The sequence below is a fragment of the Xenopus laevis genome, chromosome 7L (genome assembly GCF_017654675.1).
Source record: "Xenopus laevis strain J_2021 chromosome 7L, Xenopus_laevis_v10.1, whole genome shotgun sequence".
NCBI classification, from domain to species: domain Eukaryota; kingdom Metazoa; phylum Chordata; class Amphibia; order Anura; family Pipidae; genus Xenopus; species Xenopus laevis.
This window is the reverse complement of record NC_054383.1, coordinates 25,356,673-25,376,024: the sequence shown is the minus strand read 5'-3', so window position 1 is coordinate 25,376,024 and position 19,352 is coordinate 25,356,673. Positions and strand designations below refer to the sequence as shown.

Genomic DNA, 19,352 nt, shown 5'->3' with positions numbered 1-19,352 from the left:
CGGCACTGGTGTATGTGGCCCCTACACCCCATTTTTACGAATGGGCGAGGGAGGTGGCAGTTAATTTAGGCTAATTAGTTAGGGGCCTGAACCTTACTGCTCCCTGTTACCTTTGTTTTATTTTTGTTTTAATGGGGGCAGGTCATGGCCAACTGCCTCCCTCAACAGACTTTCCTAAGGTGGAGGTAGTTAAAATAATAATAAAAAAAATAAAAAATATAAAAAAGTTTCGCTATAGGCTTCATATTATAGCAAACTTGGGCCTGTGCAGGAAGCACCAACACTAATTATCCAATTCGCCTCAGTATAACCCACGCAGTTGCTTTGGGTTCCCTGCCTATGCAGACACCAGCTGAGTATAATCAACCCCCCACTGAGTGCAGACACCAGCTGAGTATAATCAGGTCCAGCTAAAGCAAGTGGAGATGGCTCCGCCCACTCTCTAACTCAGCAAGCGAGGAAGCTGCAGCCTCAGGTAAGTCCTGCTGTTGTCAGTAAACTTGTGAGGCCTGTTTTCCTGTTAACAATAGAGTGTCCTGGAATTTGTGACATTAAAGGGTCAGCTTCCAGCCTTGCATAATGAGCAGCAGGTAAGGAGTGTGTCCATATGCTGTTCTGCAGTGTACTAAAGTCTAACTAACTGCTTGCATGCTATATATTCATATGCTTATCTGCACTGTGCCTGGTTATGATTGTTTCCTGCCTGAAAGCACAAGCCATTTACAAATAGGACACCAGTAGCCCTATTGAATATGGATCACTGGGCTGGGGGGGCTGCTAGGCTCTGATATATACTTGCTATAAACATCAGATAATCCATAATATGTATTGCGCTATTTTTGTTCTGCATTCTATGTTTTGGCTATTGCTCACATAGAAAAGGTAGCCATAATGGAGGTCAAGCAAAGGTCTGGCTGAATGCTAGGGCCCGATATAAGCTTGCTCTATACAGCAGCTAATCTAAACTATGGACCTCATGTTTCCGTGATTGTACCTGTGCTCCTATTTTGTTCTACAGCTTAAGCTCTGGCTATTGCTCACAGGTAAAACGTGGCCCTACAGGATGTAGAGCACAGGTCTGGCTGGCAGCTAGGCCCTGAGACATGCTTGCTCGAAGCAGCAGCTAATCTAACTATGTATTTCATATTGCTGTGATTGTACCTGTGCTACTATTTTGTTATACAGCTTATGCTCTGGCTATTGCTCACAAAGAACACGTAGCCCTGCGATATGTAGAGCACAGATCTGTCTTGCTGCTAGGTCCTGATACATGCTTGCTATAAGCAGCAGCTAACCTAATTATGTATTGCATGTTTTCTGCAGTTTACGATTTGGCTATTTCTCTCATGGAACAAGTAGCCCTAATGGATGTAGAGCACAGGCCTTTTGAGTTGCTAGGCCCTGAGATATGCTTGCCCTAAGCAGCAGCTAATATAAACTATGTATTTCATGTTACTGTGATTGAATCTGTGCTTATATTTTCTTCTGCAGTATATACCCTGGCTATGGCTCACCTGGAATAGGTAGCCCTAAGGTATGTAAAGCACAGGCCTGGGAACGGCTAGGACCAGATTTACGCTTGCCCTAAGCAGTAGCTAATATTTTATGTATTACATGTTGCTGTGATCATATCTGTATGCTCCTATTCTCTGCAGTATGATATGCTCTAATTATTACTCACCTTGAACCAGTAGCTCTAATAGATGTAGATCACTGGACTGGGTGGCTATGAAGGTCGGATATAGGTTTGCTCTGACTGCAGCTAACCTAAACTATGCATTACATGGGGTTGTAATTGTTTCTGGGGTACATTCAGGTTTAATCCAGATGACTACTGATAGGAATACCTACATATGAATGTCTTTTCATTCCATGGCATTGCTCCTGGGATAAGATATGGCTTAATAAATTAAACACTAGGCAATATTTTTTCCCGATGGCAGGTAAGCTTAACTTTGTCTTGATAAGCACTACAGGAGTTCTGAAGCCTGTCTGTCATAAGGATTGCTGGGTTAACAATAACCACAGGTATGTACTACTTTTGGGACCATTGAATGTAAATTTTTCCAGATTCAGCAGCCTTGTATCACCGATCACTGCCTGAACGAATGGAGGACCAGATAATTGCTTTGCCCAGTCAATTGTGCAGTCTATTACTACCCACGCAGCTCGAGCTCTGGGGTCAGGTACTGTGCTCTACCAGGAGCTTAGGACTCTGACCGAGGTACATATTATTATCACATATTTTAATATATGCTTGCACCATGGCCCACATCCTGCAGGGGGATTCTACTGCCTTCAGAACAAATGCTCAATAAATGGATAAACTCCATAATACAACTGGTCTACCAAGCAACATATATGTTTGCATCTATAAGAGGGCCATAGGCAGGTGCATATATTTTATTATTAAGGCATGTATATGAGTGTGTATATATGTTTGCACAGATATCTATATATGATTTGTGTCCTTGGGATGGGTTCTTTTTTGGAACCAGAAACGTTGGCTCAATAAACCTATATTTTTATGCAACATATAGTATTTTTGAAGATTCCTGGAACAATTAGTACTTGAACTCTTCATCCATAAATTTCACTATAGCAGCCAGGACATCTGGCTAGTTTCGAGGGGTGCAACCTGTGGAAATTCCATATTCATAGGTTTAAGGAAGAACAAGGTATACAGTTCTCTATGCTTGGCTGAAGGATCCCCAGATGTATTTCTACCGTTTTTTTAGGGTGACTCCTTGGTGCCTCCTACAAATTAGAGAGGGGAGCCACTACCCAGTGTTATTCCTATACTATTTCTACTGATATTCTTAATGTCAGGATAGAGGGGACATTTTATCTGCCAATACAGGGTGTCTATAGAGACAGGGTACACATACATATCAGGCCACTGGGAATTTGCATAAGGTATATATTTCAAACCAAGGGTTTTCAGGCTATAGGAGTCCTCCAAAGTGTCTTGTTAGTCCATAGAGATGACCTCTGTTCAAGTCTGGCCCAGGATAGGGATATTCTGCTTATACTACCTTATACTATCATCAAAACGGCTTTGTGACTTAAGGCTCTGTGTCCAGAAGGCACTTATTTTGGGCCCATTTATTTTATTTATTTATTTATTTTTTCTTCAATTCTCAAACCCCTAGTTAGTGGTTTTTTAGAATACAGGGCCGGCTGTTCTTCCACACCAGATAGGTAACTGATTGGACAGCAGATGGAGGCATCCTAGGAGTGTTAATTATTTTCCCTCTCTGTCTGTGCCCTCTTGGAACACCAGCAGTTTTGGATCTTTCCTCCTCACAGTTACATACTGCAGTTGCTACTTATCCTATTGCTTCGGCCGAAAATGTACTTGGCTCTTCTGAGCAGGATCATAGTCTTCCCTTAAGTGGGACGGTTGCAGTCATTACAGTAGAGTGTAATCTCTTACCACTTCCAGTCATTAATTTCATTGAGAATGAATTAAGGATAGTTTATGTATCTGTCCTACAGGTTTGTCTAGCTTCAAATGGGAGGCTTGGAAGTATTTTTTTTGTCTGTTTTGACCATGTCTGTCACATTATTCCCTATGCTAGGGGGATTACATTTACACCTGCTGAAAATTGTGTCTGAAACATTCGCACAGAGCTCAATGTCCAGGTAATTTCCAGATACAACACTCCTATTATCCTGGTTTGTTCTCGGATTCACATTCCTGTGCTACTCCTGATACATATGACCCAGCATTACTCTAGTAGATCAGAGGCCCTTCTGACACTTACTGGAACATCCATAGTGTCCCTCCAGTTCCAAGGTCAGCCTCAACGTTTAAATATGTAGTATAGTTGATTCCACATCTAAGTGGGTCCCTTATGGGTAGAGAGAACACAGGTTTGTGGGTGACTATAAACATTTATCCAGGGCATATAATCTGCCTCCATAAATCTTGGAATTAGTCCTTTAGTTGCACTGTGGTTATTGGGATCTGTAACCTTAGGGGTATTCAGTTATACCTCTCAGAGTACTAGGTTGGGTCAACCAACAGGGGCTCTTTCTTAGGTACTGTAGTTGCTCAACTCTTTACAGTTAATTGAGTCTGCCTCATCACAGGACCTTACACAGGGTAAGGAATTCTAATCCCAATTATTTTCTCAGGTGCCCTTGTCTCCGATCTTTAGGATCTGCTTTCTGTTAGAACAGTCCTGACTAACATGCATTCTGATATGAAGATATTTATGGTACTGGCCTTGGGTACCTGAGGGTACACTGGATATCCTACATTTATGGATATATCCTAAGCAGATCATTTCTATATTGTGTCTGTTTTGGGTTCTTACTCCTACCAAGTGTTTCTTACAGGTACCTTGCAATTTGCACTGAAATTAGGCATACATGTGATGAATGCTTTTTGGTGAGTAGGAGAGTAAGTATTTCAGCTTGCTGAATTCGCCTTTTACAGGACTGTCTTCCTCTCTCTCTCTTCTGGAGGGTGAAGTGGTGGTTAGTGAGCTAACTTGTTCCTCACTCTCAGTGGGCTAACATCTCTCTCTCGCGCTCTCTCTCTCTTTCTCTATAGTATATGCTATACTATAGCTCTATTCTTAGCCTGGTGAACTTATTCTGGGGTTTTCACCTGGACTCTCTATATTAAGGTAAGGAGTTTGCATGATGGTGGACTATCTAGTCAGAGATACTCCTTTCCTTATTACAGTTTCTTCTTAAAGCATATTCCCTCCCATGGGATAACGTTAACTTGCTATGTCCCGTAACGTACTGACATGGAGTACGTCTAGGGAAAAAGGAAGATTATTTCATACTTACCGAGATCTTCCTTTCCTAGACGTACTCCATGTCAGTACACCCGCCCTTTCTTTTCCGGTAATTTAAGAGCTTGTTACAAAGACGCCGGTAGGTGGGTGTGGTGGCCTTTTAAAGGCTTGGGGAGGTTCCTTCTAATTGGAGCAGGGAGGAGGGGCTATCCCGTAACGTACTGACATGGAGTACGTCTAGGAAAGGAAGATCTCGGTAAGTATGAAATAATCTTCCTTTATAACACCCTGCTGTGAATCACTACCCATGCATCAGCCTTGGCACACCCAAATGCAGCAAATAATAATGTAAATAAAGCTTTACAACCTTTACTAAAATTGCTAAAAAAATATATGTATGAACAATGCCACTAAAGTTCAATTATAAATGGGTGGTTAACACTGGCGCAGGCAAACAAGCAGAACCGCAAAAAGGGAGAATTGATTTTCCCCATCATATTCTCTTTTCGTTACTTTTTAATGGCACATGACCACCCACTTTCATATCTGCTTACCTGAAACAGCTCTAAAGTGGATGGGGTTAGCACTACCCTGTAGCTCAGTGGTTTCTGGCCTTTTTAGACTAAGACCTCCATTAAGGTCCATCATGTAGCTAAGGGCTCCCCTTAACTAATAAGAAGCTCATAGACCTGAATGTATCAGACAGCTACTCAGCCAAGCTTCCAATATATTTAGGTCAGCAAAAGCCAAACCTTACTCTAAGACACCTGGAAGTTGGGTTTGCTGGAGTATGTAGGAAAGCAGACAGGCCTTCTCCCTAACTAACCAGTCTTTTCACAGTTTCTGGAAAAGAATACCAGTCTCCCTATATTTCTGGAATCAAGCATCATTTTTTTCCGGCCAGGCTAGGTGCAAACCTTACCCGAGTCCCCCAACTTAATCCCCCAATCATAAACAGAGAGCATAAACAGAGATAACAATTCTCACCACCAAACTACAAGATGCTCTGTTCAGTCAACCATGTGCTCCATTCATTAACAAAATTGCAAAATTCCAAGGATTGAGCTACATCCACAGCAGAATTCAGGGTTTGGTACATTGATATTTCTGAAACTACTCTACTAATGCAAACAGCGCATTAGACACTCTATGGGAATTTTAAAATACAGAATAGCTGCTTACATCTCCCTTGTACCAAGTAAAGAGGAACAGGGAACCCCATTTGTTCTCCACATGTATGATTCTTCTGGGGACAGTAAAGTCATTTTTATTTAACATGGACGTGCTGGCTCTGCACATTAGTCCAGCACTCTGCCTTGAATGTGCGTTATACTACAGAGTTATTGCAGTCTGGGGAGCCTTTTGAATAAGAAGAATAAAAGTGGTAGGTTTATTTACATTTATTCACCCAGAACATATGTTCTCTGTTGGAGACTGCAGTGCTAACTGGGCTTTCTCAGGTCAAATAACTAAAATTAACTAGCTTATGGCTTATATCCTGCAGGGATACACACTATATTACTAAAAGTCCAAATACCTGCCTGCTCAACTCATTCCAAAGCCAATGGTATTAAAATATTGGTCATCCCTTTGCTACTCTCTCTATTATTTATTACTTTTTATCACTATTATTGGTGGGATTGCTTTCATTCAACTAGCATTAGCACGGTTGGGCACTGATGTTGGAGATCAGGCCTTTGTCACAAACAGCGGTTCTATTAATCCCTAAAGTGTTCATATGGGTGGAGGCCAGGGCTTTCTGCAGGTCAGTCAGGTCCTTCCGCTCCCATGTCTTTGTACGCTAAAGCCTTAAGGTTTGTTTTCATTAAAACAAGTGGGTCTGAGATCAAACCATGACCATTATGTATCCTCTAAGAAACTTTACAGTTCAGGCAGCTAGTGTTCTCCTAGAAGCCACCAAACTCAGACCTGTCATTCATCAGCCAGCCAGCTGGAAAAGAGCAATACATCAGTCATGATAACAATTTCCACTGCTTCAGAGTCCAATAGCAGAGACCTGTTCATCACTCCAGTTAACACTTGGCACTGCTCATGGTCATGTTAGCCTTGTGGGTGGTTGCTCATGCTTAAATAAAATCATTCTCCCAACTAATATTTCTTTTTGGAACATGGTGGTGAGTGTTTCAGCCAAGAACAGGTGATTTGTGAAAGTGTGTCCAGATATGTTTAGTTATGTTGCTGCTGCTGGTTGGCTAGCATTAGGTTTTATTGATGTCTACTCAGGCACAATACTCTAATTGCTCTATAACAAAACATAAAACCTATTTCTAGATACAGGTAGGAACTACTACCCCTTAAGGCAGCAAATCTATCAGATTAAGTTAAACATTTTAGATATTATTTACATAAGGAAATAAAGGTGAATGACCAAAGGGCACAACTGTCAGATCACGTAAGTGGCCAGAACATGTTACATACCTGTGCTGAATCTGGTTATCTGTCATTCCAGTTTTCCATTTCTGCAGATCAGCTTAAATGTGATCAGAAAATTTAACACTGAACATACAGTATATGCTAGTAAAACGTAAACACACCAAATCCATGAAATATAGTCATAATTAGATGGTCCATCTGGTTATAAGCTGTTCATACTGAAAGTTCATTGTACTGAAAATGTTGTCTTAACCGTTCCATGTTGTGAAATAAAACAGCAAGAGCAAATGTTCTAGTGTCTGATAAGAAATGAAACTCTTAACCATCTGTCTGAACTATAAAATATTCTGATGGCAGAACAAGATCATTTAGAAATCAAGTAGTCAAGCTTTACTGAATAGCTTTGCAAATTGATGCCATGTTTTTAGACATGGCAAATAATTCTGTTTTACAAAATGAATTTCCGTTCTCACATTATAAAACCGCCAAAATGGCAAAATACTATTTGAACAGATTTTATGTTAAAATAAGTATGTTGAATTATAGTATTCTGAATTTATAATTTAAGCTGTGATGCAGTACGTAGGACTGTACTATTAGTCCATCTGGATGAATACTTGTCTTTCTACATTCATCAAAAGGCAATCAAAGCTTACAGCAGGGTGCTGAGAAATTATCCTTTCCTGAACTGATAGGCCGAATCCTGGATTCGGTGCATCCCTAGTTATAGAATTCTATTCAACTTTTCAACTGGTCTTCATTATTTATTTTTTATAGTTTTTTAGTTATTTGCATTTTTTTTGGATTCTTCTCAGCTTTCAAAAGGGGGGTCCCTGACCCCATCTAAAAACTCTATAAAGCTATAAATGTACTATTATTGCTACTTTTTATTACTCATCTTTCTAATCAGATCCTCTCCTATTCATATTCCAGTCTCTTATTCAAATCAATGCATGGTTGTCCGGGGAATCGGGTAGGGATGTACCGAATCCAGGATTCGGTTCGGGATTCGGCCAGGATTTGGCCTTTTTCAGCAGGATTCGGATTCGGCCGAATCATTCTGCCCGGCCGAACCTGAATTTGATATGCATATAAGGGGTGGGGAGGGAAATCGCGTGACTTTTTGTCAGAAAACAAGGAAGTAAAAAATATTTTCTCCTTCCCACCCCTAATTTGCATATGCAAATTAGTGTTCAGATTTGGTTCGGTATTCAGCTGAATCTTTCATGAAGGATTCGGGGGTTCGGCCAAATCCAAAATAGTGGATTTGGTGCATCCCTAGAATCAGGGCCCTAGCAACCAGATTGCTGAAATTGCAAACTGGAGAGCTGCTGAATAAAAAGCTAAATAACTAAAAAAACACAAGTAATTAAATGAAAACCAATTGCAAACTGACACAGAATCTGACTCTCTACATCATACTAAAAGTTAATTTGAAGGTGATCAACCCCTTTAATGTTAGGAAGATTATCAATTAAACTTGGTGAGAAAACATATTCAAATAGGTGTGTAATCATAACACCTACACAAAACATCCTGAAACTTTCCCAAGCCTTTTAGACAAATATGAGATATTGCTGATACAGTTCTCACTCCCATGGTCAAATTTCAAAGTTGCACTAACTACAAAAAAGTTATTAATCTTTCTAAATTACTTAAATATCATGTAACGAAGGTAGAAACTAAATAACCGGAGCAGACTTAGTACCATGGTGCTATAGCAATCGGCATATTCCTATTACCAGCTAAAATTGGCAGAGATACAACCCAGAAAACAGACTCCAACAATGTGGCAGGGCACAATCAGTTCAGATGCAGATGCCAATATCAATCCTTTATCTCAAAGTATCTGTTCTACTCCCTTATTTAGCTGTACCTCTGATATTGATAATTGCCCATGTACCTAAGGGTATGTTTTAGGGTAAAATATATGTCAGGGAAATAATAGCAACCTAAAACATCATGAAAGTTGGGACTGAAAATCTGAAGCTTCAATGATAATTGCTGTATTTTAGAAACATATTAAATTTTACTGTGAAGCCAAAGTGTGGCAGACAATGTTTCAGAGCAGAATATAGGAATGTTTTTCAACTAAGGATACACTGAATCCAGGATTCAGTCAGGATTCTGCCTTTTTCAGCAGGATTCGGCTGATTCCTTCTGTCTGGCTGAACCACATCCTAATTGCATATGCCAATTATGGGCGGGGAAGGAAATCCCGTTACTTCTTGCCACAAAACAAGGAAGTAAAAAGTGTTTTCCCCTTCCCACCCCTAATTGGCATATGCAATTAGGATTTAGTTCGGTATTCGGCCAAATCTTTCGCGAAGGATTCGGGGGTTTGGATGAATACAAAATAGTGGATTCGGTGCATCCTTATTTTCAGCACTACATGCACAGGTGTTAATAATATATTTATAAGTTTTATAAACATCACTCACTGATGTCAGAGTGAGCAATCCTAGCTAATTTATAGCAGTTTAGTTGATTCTGGTGCATGATCAAGACAACTGTTCCTGTTTCATATAAGTCGTAACTCTGAAAACTTTATGACGACAACTGGTTTTGTCTTACCTTGCACACCCGAGCTACACTCGCCATCTTGCTGCCTAGGAAACTGGAGCTTTCTTCTACAACTTTTTCATTGAAGAAATAGTAGATTTTATCATCATCCCCCACTGCAACGTTCATGCTTTCCGGAACCAGAGCAGCAGACACAAAATCAGCATCTATGGAAAATTCCCAGAAGTAAAATAATTTTTCTGACAGTTAAAATGAAACGCTGTCAAAGTAACACATAGTGGAAAGATCTTGCTAAAATAATGTCTCCACTTAAAGGAGAACTGAAGCCTAACTAAAGATATAGCTAGATTATGTTTTGTGCTTCTGTACCAGCCCAAGGCAACCACAGTCCTTTAGCAGTAAAGATCTGTGTCTTCAAAGATGCCCCAGTAGCTCCCCATCTTCTTTTCTGCTGATTCACTGCACATGCTCTGTGCTGCTGTCACTTACTGAGCTTAGGGACCCACTCACAATATACAGTACACACAGAATATAAATGTCATAATATAAGACTGATTAGTAATTAATTCAGATAATTACTACATTACAGCACAGAAACCAGTGCAATTAGCATCAGAATTTAATAATCAGCCGGTAGCACCAGCCTATATTACAGACCAACCTCATTTTCTGCTTGATAATTTGCAACAACCCCTAAGCTTAGCCTCTCAACAGCTGCTCAGAGCCCACTGAGCATGTGAGTGTCACAGACACTTTCCAAGATGGTGACCCCCTGTGACAAGTTTGAAGTCCTGGATCATTGCTGCCATTGAGAAGTTGAAACTTTAGGCTGGTGCAATAAGTTCAGTATGTGAAATATGGCATTTTTAACTATATTCCTTTTTAGGGTTTAATTCTCCTTTAAAAACAATGTGTGATACTGTGTAAATCAAAGTAGAAAAAAATGAAACATATTTTTATTTTTCTAGATAATGAGTCAAGCTAGTTCTACAAGTACAGATAGTTTATAATGTTCATTACATTTCCACATAAATTATTTATATTCATCTGTGTGTGCCCAACTCCCAACAGATTTAATAACATTTGATAAAGTGATCACGCAAGTTGATTGGCCAAAAAGGAAACCCAGGCCAACCAATGAGATGATTCAGCATGGGAATGGGATAACGACCGACTGTAAACTACAATATTTAAAGGGGTTTGTTCTAGTGATGTGCAGGTCAGGGTTTTCCTGACCCGCACCCGACACTAACCCACACAGCTGCAGCCCACACCCGCACTTCCGGGGTCCTTTTATAGACCCGCACCGACCCAATGTCGTCACAAAAGGGGCGGGGCGAGCAGGCGCGAAACTATAAAACCGGAACCCGGAAGTCGGATGCCGACATTTGAAGGTGGCGGGCGGGGAAAGCAGGAGAAGAGCTCAACCCGCACCCAGGAGCAGTGTGAGGTCGACCCGAACCCGCCCGACCCGCTGGTAAACCCACGGGTATCGGGTCGGCCCGCACATCACTAGTTTGTTCAACTTCAAATTGACGTAGTATGATGTAGAGAGCGATATTTTGAGACACCTTGCAATTGGTTTACTTTTTTATTTGGTTTCTTTTATTGTTTGTGCTTTTTGAGTTATTTAGATTTATATTCAGAAGCGCTACATTTTGTAGTTTCTGCAATCTGGCTGCTAGGGTCCAAATTACCCTAGCAACCATGCATTTATTTGAATAGGAGCCTGGAATAAGAATAGGAGAAGCCTGAATAGAAAGATGAGTAATAAAAAGTAGCAATAACAATACATTTGTAGCCTTGCAGAGCATTTGTTTTTAGATGGGGTCAGTGACCCTCATCTGAAAGCAGGAAAGAGTCAGAGTCAGAAGAAGAATGCAAATAATTAAAAAACAGTTTAAAAAAATGAAGGGCAATTAAAAAGGTGTTTAGAATTAGCCATTCTATAACATACTAAAAGTTGAAACACCCGTTTAATATTTCCATCATATATGGCAATATATTTCTAGACCAATGAGCTGTAGTACCATGGGCAGGGTCCACTGAAATATTTATCAGCCCTACTGGTATTTTTCTACTTTTACACATGCGGAACTAAAAAATTGGTATCTCCCAATCAAATGATTAAAATCAGATTTGCAGAGAAGGTAAGCTCTGCACTAATACACCGTCGTACAAGGAAAGTATATATTTCTTCTAATGAATACATTGCATGCTTCTTTCTGATGAAACAGTCTGGCAGAACTATTATTTACAGTCCGGAAAAAAACGATTTAACTGTTACAAAATATGAGCATTAACAAAATCGATTTCCAGTAGTCAATATTTGAATTTTGTATCTTTATTTGGCAGAATGTAACTGTAGATGTGAAAGAGCTGAAAAGGAGTTGGATTCTAGATTTGGCCTTATTAGCAGAATAAAAAACAGAAACATTAGAATGGCAGAAGAGGCATTTCAGCAAAACAGCAATACACAGAGCCCATTAAAATGACATTAGGATTAGATATTAAATTAATTGTCTATTTAAACTCCTGATGGAGTGAAAAGTCATTTTAATCTGATCCTAATTGACTGTGGACATTTGCAACATATAAAGCAGTTGAACACTGAGGAATATCAAGCCTATTAAAGCCTTGCAGAGATAGGCAGGTAATTGGTACCAGGTGGAAATAGGCATTACTAACAAGAAAATGAAAATGTAATGAGATGCTGTCAGTTCTTATGGGTTCCTGTGGAATGCCAGGAGACAGCAACTTGTGCAAGTCAAGAGTCTGCCTCTGCCTACAGCCGCAGAACCAAACAAACCCTTTCACGTGGGCCCTGTTTATCGAGTTATACACGACAAGCATGAAAAACTCTGCCTACTTCAGTCTAAAAGTTTTTTTAAGTAGGATTTTCAAACCCTATACAGTTTTGGGATCCGTTACCTGGTAACCAGTTATCCAGAAAGCTCTGAATAATGGAAAAGCCGTATCCCATAGACATCATTTTATCCAAATCTAAATTTTTAAAAATGATATACTTTTTCCTCTGTAATAAAACAGTAGCTTGTACTTGATCCAAACTAAGATATAATTAATCCTTATTGAAAGCTAAACCAGCCTGTTGGGGTTATTTAATGTTTACATGATTTTCTAGTAGACTTATGGCATACCTCCCAACATTTTGGAAGTAAAAAGAGGGACAAAAAAGTTGCCGCGGGCTGTGCGGCAATTTTTTTGACCACTCCCATCTTTGTGGCCACGCCCCCTAATTAACATGTTAATTTTACAAAATTTGGCAGGTCAAGAAAGTTTGATCATATTTCTGTTAGCTGTGAGTCTAACATCTCCCAAGGGACTTGTTATCTTATATTGTTACAATAACTTGTTCTCAAAATTATATACTTAAATTATATATCTCAAAGTTGTTACAAAAGTATCTTATCTGCAGCTGTGGCTGTTCTGGGCTCTCTGCCAAAAGCCAATTAAGTTAGAAACATTGTTTCTTTTTCTGGCTGTTCAGTGCAGATGAGGGACTGCAGTTTGAGCTGTCAAAAGAGGGACTGTCCTTCTGAAAACGGGACATTTGGGAGGTATGTTATGGAATGACGATCCAAATGACTGACAGATCCATTATCCAGAAAAGCCCAGGTCCCCAGCATTCTAGATAAGAGGTCCTATACCTGTACTAGGAATGCACAGAATACACTATTTTGGGATTCAGCTGAGCCCCTGAATCCCCTGAAAGATCTGGTTGAATACCAACCTAAATCCGCATATGCAAATCAGAACTGGGAGGGGAGAAAGAGTATCACGTGTAAAGCGCACAGATAAAATTTTAAAAAGTCACATGAGGATTCACATACAATTCAGTTCGCCCAGGCAGAAGGATTCAGCTGAATCCGAATCCTGCTGAAAAAGGACAAATCATGGCCAAATACCAACTCATGGATCCCTATCCTATACATATTTGGTGGATTATATAATTCCATGGTTTTACATGTATATATGCTATGTATGTGTCCTCAACAAAAGATATGAACAAGTACCAAACAGATTCAGAATATACTTAATACTACACCACTGAAGCCCTGATAAATGTCCACCCTGTAGTTAACTCAGAAACCCAGTTCTGCACATAATGGATCATTACCAACTGGGTGTAGCAGGGTGGATGTGTTTATCTGCTAATAAAGCAGCACTGCTGCCAATGCGTTGATGTGGTGTACATTGGAAAACCTTTATATACTCGAGTGCTTTTATCACAGCTTAAGCTGGCCTTAAATAATATTTTTTAAATAATATTAAATATAATTATTAAATATAATTGTTCTAAACCTTGAAAAAATATTAATTATAGAAACTACTAGCAAAAACGGCTTTACTTTAGCTTTCTAGCCAAGATAAACATGGTTCTCACCACTTCAAAACATAAATGGCTGGCGGATAGTTCACTGTCCTGGGATACTATCATGGCTGACTATGGATAAAATGCTTTCTTTGAGCCTGGAATTCTTTCTTAACACTTATCTGCCTGCTGGAAATTTAGCTGTGCAAATCCATTTACCTGCTCATAATTCTGCTAAAACACATGTATTATATTGTCAGAAATAAATTGAGGAGAATCAAATGGTCACAAAGTTCAGCTCAGTGGTCTAGTGATAAGGTAAATCCATGTAAATCCAAGCTTTACTTGCAGGCACACTCACATTCTTATACTGCATAGAGAAATACATTCCACATCCCATTTCTCTGTGCAAACATCCCACTGGATTCCTCGCAGACTATTTCATTTTGGTTATTAATAAAATTAGACAATGAAATGACAAATTACCAACCTACCATTCAACCAGTGCAAATTGGATTCTTCTGTTTTCAAAGATCGTTGGAGGAGGTTTCTCCTTATATCAGGCAGGTTACGGAATTCATAGCGAGAGGCTGTGTATAATCCTCCATCTAGAATCAATGCAAATAAACATAATGTACTCAGTTATAAAAAAAATAATCATTTTGAATAAAAATATTTCAATGAAAAATTGAGGGCCTTCCATGCCAGAGGGGCTGCGCAAAGATGCCATAGAGACTGTGGGGCTATTTATTGAGCCTGTGGAGAGACGTTTGGGCCTCCCTTGAAATTCAAGAACCTATTTTGAATCTCAGCCATCAGTTTATTAAAGAGCAGCCATAAGGAGAATAGCATAAAGCCCCTGCACATTACCGTAACGTCTGCGTTGATTTATACAGCCACTCACCCACTAGGAGCCCTATGTATCCTTTTGCTGGATCATAAGGGCATTTCTCCTTTCCTTCTTCAGTTTCTGAAGACAAAACAAAAGTCCTGGAATCCTAAAAGGACAAAAAATAGGGCTATATAACAACTTTCCTGGACTACGTGAAATGAACATTACATTGTAAAGGTCCTCATACATGTATTCACATTGCTACATAGACACTATCCCCCCATATCAATCCAATGCAATTTTCCCAGTGCTTCCCTTAACTTTTGGTAAATGGGCTCACCTTCTTAATTGAGTCAAACCGTAAAGACCAAAAGATTCATCAATACACGTTGTAGGAAGGAGGCCACAAAGCATCCGCAGTACTGTGCTGCAAAACTTTTATTCCAAAATACACGACATGTTTCGAGTCAGCAAGGACCCTTTCTCAAGTCTAATTAGCCAAACGTATGTACAAGATTTAAAACCATACAATGTGTGTACAAGATTTAAAACCATTGTATGGTTGTAAATCTTGTACACAAGTTTGGCTAATTAAGTTAAGTACACAGCATACAAGGCATTTTATCACTGCCAAAGCTTAAAAATATAAACTCTATTTTGGTAATTCTAAACCAAGATCAAAGTTAAATTACATAAACCAAACACAATTGGAAAACCTAAAACAACTTATATATTAATTGAACCTGGCATATTGCTGTAAAATAGCTGTTTTGTTCTTAGAAACAGAATTGCTTCTGCAATATCCTCCTTCATAGAAGCTCTTAAATCTGATTTGATTATTTTCAGTGCTTGTATTTAAAGTTATTAGGAGTCGGTACATTTTTAGCGACTCCGACTCCAGATACCCACAATTGCTCCCGAATCAGATTCCACAGCTCTGCCAAGCATGGACATTTTTAGCACAAGGGAGGTGTATATGCAATGCTAAATAGGCATCTGGTAAATACAAGGCTCTCCGGTGTTTTGTGCACCTTGGCTCCCCCCCAATTTGTGCATTCTGAATGAGCTGCATGCTAAGTGCATTACCGGGGCACCCACATGCCACTTGCTTCCTGTATGCCTCAGGCTGTACTGTATACAGATCGATAGATAGATAGATAGATAGATAGATAGATAGATAGATAGATAAAGGGATGGATGAATGGATAGATAGAGATGGATAGATAGATGATAGATAGAGGATGATGGATGGATAGATAGATGGATAGATAGATAGATAGATAGATAGATGATAGATAGAAAGATAATAGATAGATAGATGATGATAGATAGATAGATAGATGTTAGATAGATAGATGATAGATAGATAATGGATGGATGGATGAATGCATAGATAGATGGATGATAGATAGATAGATTATTGATTATGATAGATTACTTTCATCCATTACAGCTATATCATTTTCATACACATTTGGACATACACAGAGCTTATTGCAAGACTTTTACCGCAGCACATGACCACTATTAATCCCAAATCAACAGATAAAATCATCATGAAATTAATTAGTGAAAACTATTAATGCATTTCACAGGTGCAGAATAGGAGCTGCTAATTATGTCACCTCATTAATGAGCTAAGTCATTAGGGAAAGAGCTTGAAATACTCTGTAAGTGTTATTCCTAAACACAGCATAAACCCCGGAGTGTAACATGGCCTTTAGTTGTTAAATGTAAAGTGATTTTCATAGATATCAAAATCTATCAGTTTTGAAGTAGGTTATGGCCTATGGAGTCCTGCACTAAAGATTTGTCAGAATACTGAACCAAAGCCAAACCTTAATTTTCATGTAAATACCTGAGAAAATGTTTAAAGCATTGCATAGACTATGAAGGGTCAGTTCTGCAGAACTGTAAAGTCACATGACTCAATGCTTGGCATTAATGTGTCTAATCAAGCTAACACAGTAAGGGTAGAGACACACGCTCAGATTCGGGGAGATTAGTTGCCCAGCGACAAATCTCCTCTTTATCGGGGCGACTAATCTTCCCAAACTGCCTCCCGCCGGCTAGAATGTTAATCGCCAGCGGGATGGCAATTGGTGTGCTTCGTCTTCTGAAATTTGGGCAGATTTGGGGAGATTTAGTCGTCTGGAGACTAATCGCCTCTTCTGCGGGGCCCCGAACTGCCTTTACCCTGCCTTCTGCCTGCGTCAACGTACTCGCGGCTCTTCGATTTCCGAAGTCATCTGAAGTTTCCTCTCGTGAGGAAGTCAATAGCTATTGTCTCATTGATTTGAAGTGTCTGCTTGAACAGACGGATCTCAGAGGAAGTAAAAAGGAGCACTGGCTATTCTAATTTCCACATCTGTAGAGGATCCCAGGAAAGTCTGACAAAACTGGCCATGTCTGGGCCTGACCAGGAGAGAACTGGCCATGTCTGGGCCTGACCAGGAGAGATAATCAGTGTGACCTAAATTGCTGCTCATTTTTGAAATTTAAAATGTTGAACGCTATGCAAATGCACTGTTCAAACATAAAGGGTTCAAACACTCTCACGGGGGTTGTGCTACTGCCCACGTTACTGAGAATAAAGGTTTTGGACCTTGTATTAACAATGTAATTTAAATATCCAGTTTCAAGTTTTTACAAGCCTGTACCAAACCCTAAAGGTGCAGATTTAAGCTGCTGACTGTGGCCCTTTAAACACGGCAGTTTATCTGCCGCAGTATTGGGCCCTCTGACCGATACATGGCCGAAAATCGTACAGATGTTGATCGGGCAGATTTGATTCTCCCGTTGGATTGAGGACTGCATCAGCTAGATCAGATTAACTTGATATCACTTGCCTTAGGTGGGTATATCGGGAGAGAGATCTTATAATGTATGGCCATTTTAAGAGACAGACCTTAATCTAAGCCGCTATATTGAAAATAATCCTCACACAAGAGGCACAAAATCTCTTACTCTTATTATTCTTATTCACTACTATAACTGTATTAAACATACATATATTACTAGGTTGATGATGTATTAAAATGCCAAATTACATCCAGATCAGTCAATCTATAGCAAAGCTAACCAAGACAATATGTCTTGGACTGTTGCCTACGGGTCTTTCCTTCTTCATCAGGTAACACCAGAAATAATAAATAGAGAGAATATATAAAACTCATAAAAACTGTACAGTCTTCTTTACAAATGAAATAAAGGCAAATTATTTGCTTGGAAATAATCCGATGCAAATGAAACAGCAACATAAACAAAGATTCGTTTACGGTAAATCTCTTTGCTTTTTCTTATTATTTTACACACAGCCTGACCATTTTTTAAACCAGAACCCTTTTTTGATTACAAGGTTCTCAAATGCTCCGTTGTCTCATATAATACCTAAGCCTCAACCATTTAAAACACCACTACCAAGATTACAATTATAGTTGCAAAAGTATAACAATCTTTTGTAACAACAAAAAAAACCCATATCTAATAATAAACAGAAATGGTTTTCTATTCTGGTATAAAATTTAAAAACAATGCCTTCCGTCAGGCCCCAATTAGAGTTCCAACCTTCAGCAAGCCCCCCCTTTTGTGGATTAATAAGGTTACAGATATAGGTATAAGCCATAGTCCCAGTAATATCTTTAACACAAAGCAGGAATATCTAGGTCAGAAAGGGTTTGCTTCAAATCTCATCCTAACTGACCTTCAAGATGTGCTTTTATATGTATTTGGGAGAGCATATAAGCACTCTCAAAAAAATCTTCCACAATTTAACCACCATGTTGCCCCCCCCCTGCCAAAGCTCCAGGCACCCCCACTCCAGAGAGGCAGCCAGTTTGGGAACCCTGCACTACAGGCATCACCAGAACTGCAAGCAAAGTTGGCCTCCAAGTTTGAGCTAAAGTGTTGTGCTTAATATAGATACAGAACCACTGCCAGGAAAAGGGGCCCTTGAGTCCAATTCTAATTAAGTTTAGAATCAGATTGCATCATAACTTGCAAATTGTCTTACTTCTCATAGTCAAGCAATTATATTTTAGTTTTCCTTCTGCAAAACACGTGTAGTCTTAGTCTCAGTGGCTAGAAGTTGATTTATTGTTGTATTATCACTTTTTCAGGGCCGGCTAGCCACCTGTATTATATTGCTGGAATGGAAAACAACACTACACACACTTTGATGTATTTTTTTTTCCTGTGGAATATCATGAAAATGTTATTTATGCATAGTCCCATCAATAAAAACTGATAAAGTTCTAGAGATTGGATGAAAAAGAATGCTACTACCCTGAACAGCACACTGCTTAGTCGCCCATGATTTTTAAAAGATTTCGGCAACAAATCGATCGTTTCGTCTTCTCATTGAGAACAATGTAAATTGCCAGCTACTTTGCAGACAATGCTACTTGCCTGTTGCCCCAAACGCACAGAGACCTGTTTTTGATCAATTTATTAGAAACAGCAACTATGGTTGGGACAAATTTGACCCGTTTCTTCAATAATTTGCCGCCAGCAAAAT

General features: G+C 39.4%; 1 protein-coding gene across 1 annotated transcript in view; it reads right to left on the bottom strand.

The window, feature by feature from the left end:
• sema4g.L (semaphorin 4G L homeolog) overlaps positions 1 to 19,352 on the bottom strand; it is a 164,956-nt gene that overhangs the window by 52,315 nt on the left and 93,289 nt on the right. Inside the window, exons 6-8 of the mRNA XM_018225232.2 lie at positions 14,909 to 15,002; positions 14,499 to 14,612; positions 9,723 to 9,877 (exon numbers count right to left, since the gene is read on the bottom strand). Of these exons, the coding sequence (XP_018080721.1) occupies positions 9,723 to 9,877; positions 14,499 to 14,612; positions 14,909 to 15,002 (363 nt within the window). The remainder of the gene's footprint in view (positions 1 to 9,722; positions 9,878 to 14,498; positions 14,613 to 14,908; positions 15,003 to 19,352) is intronic.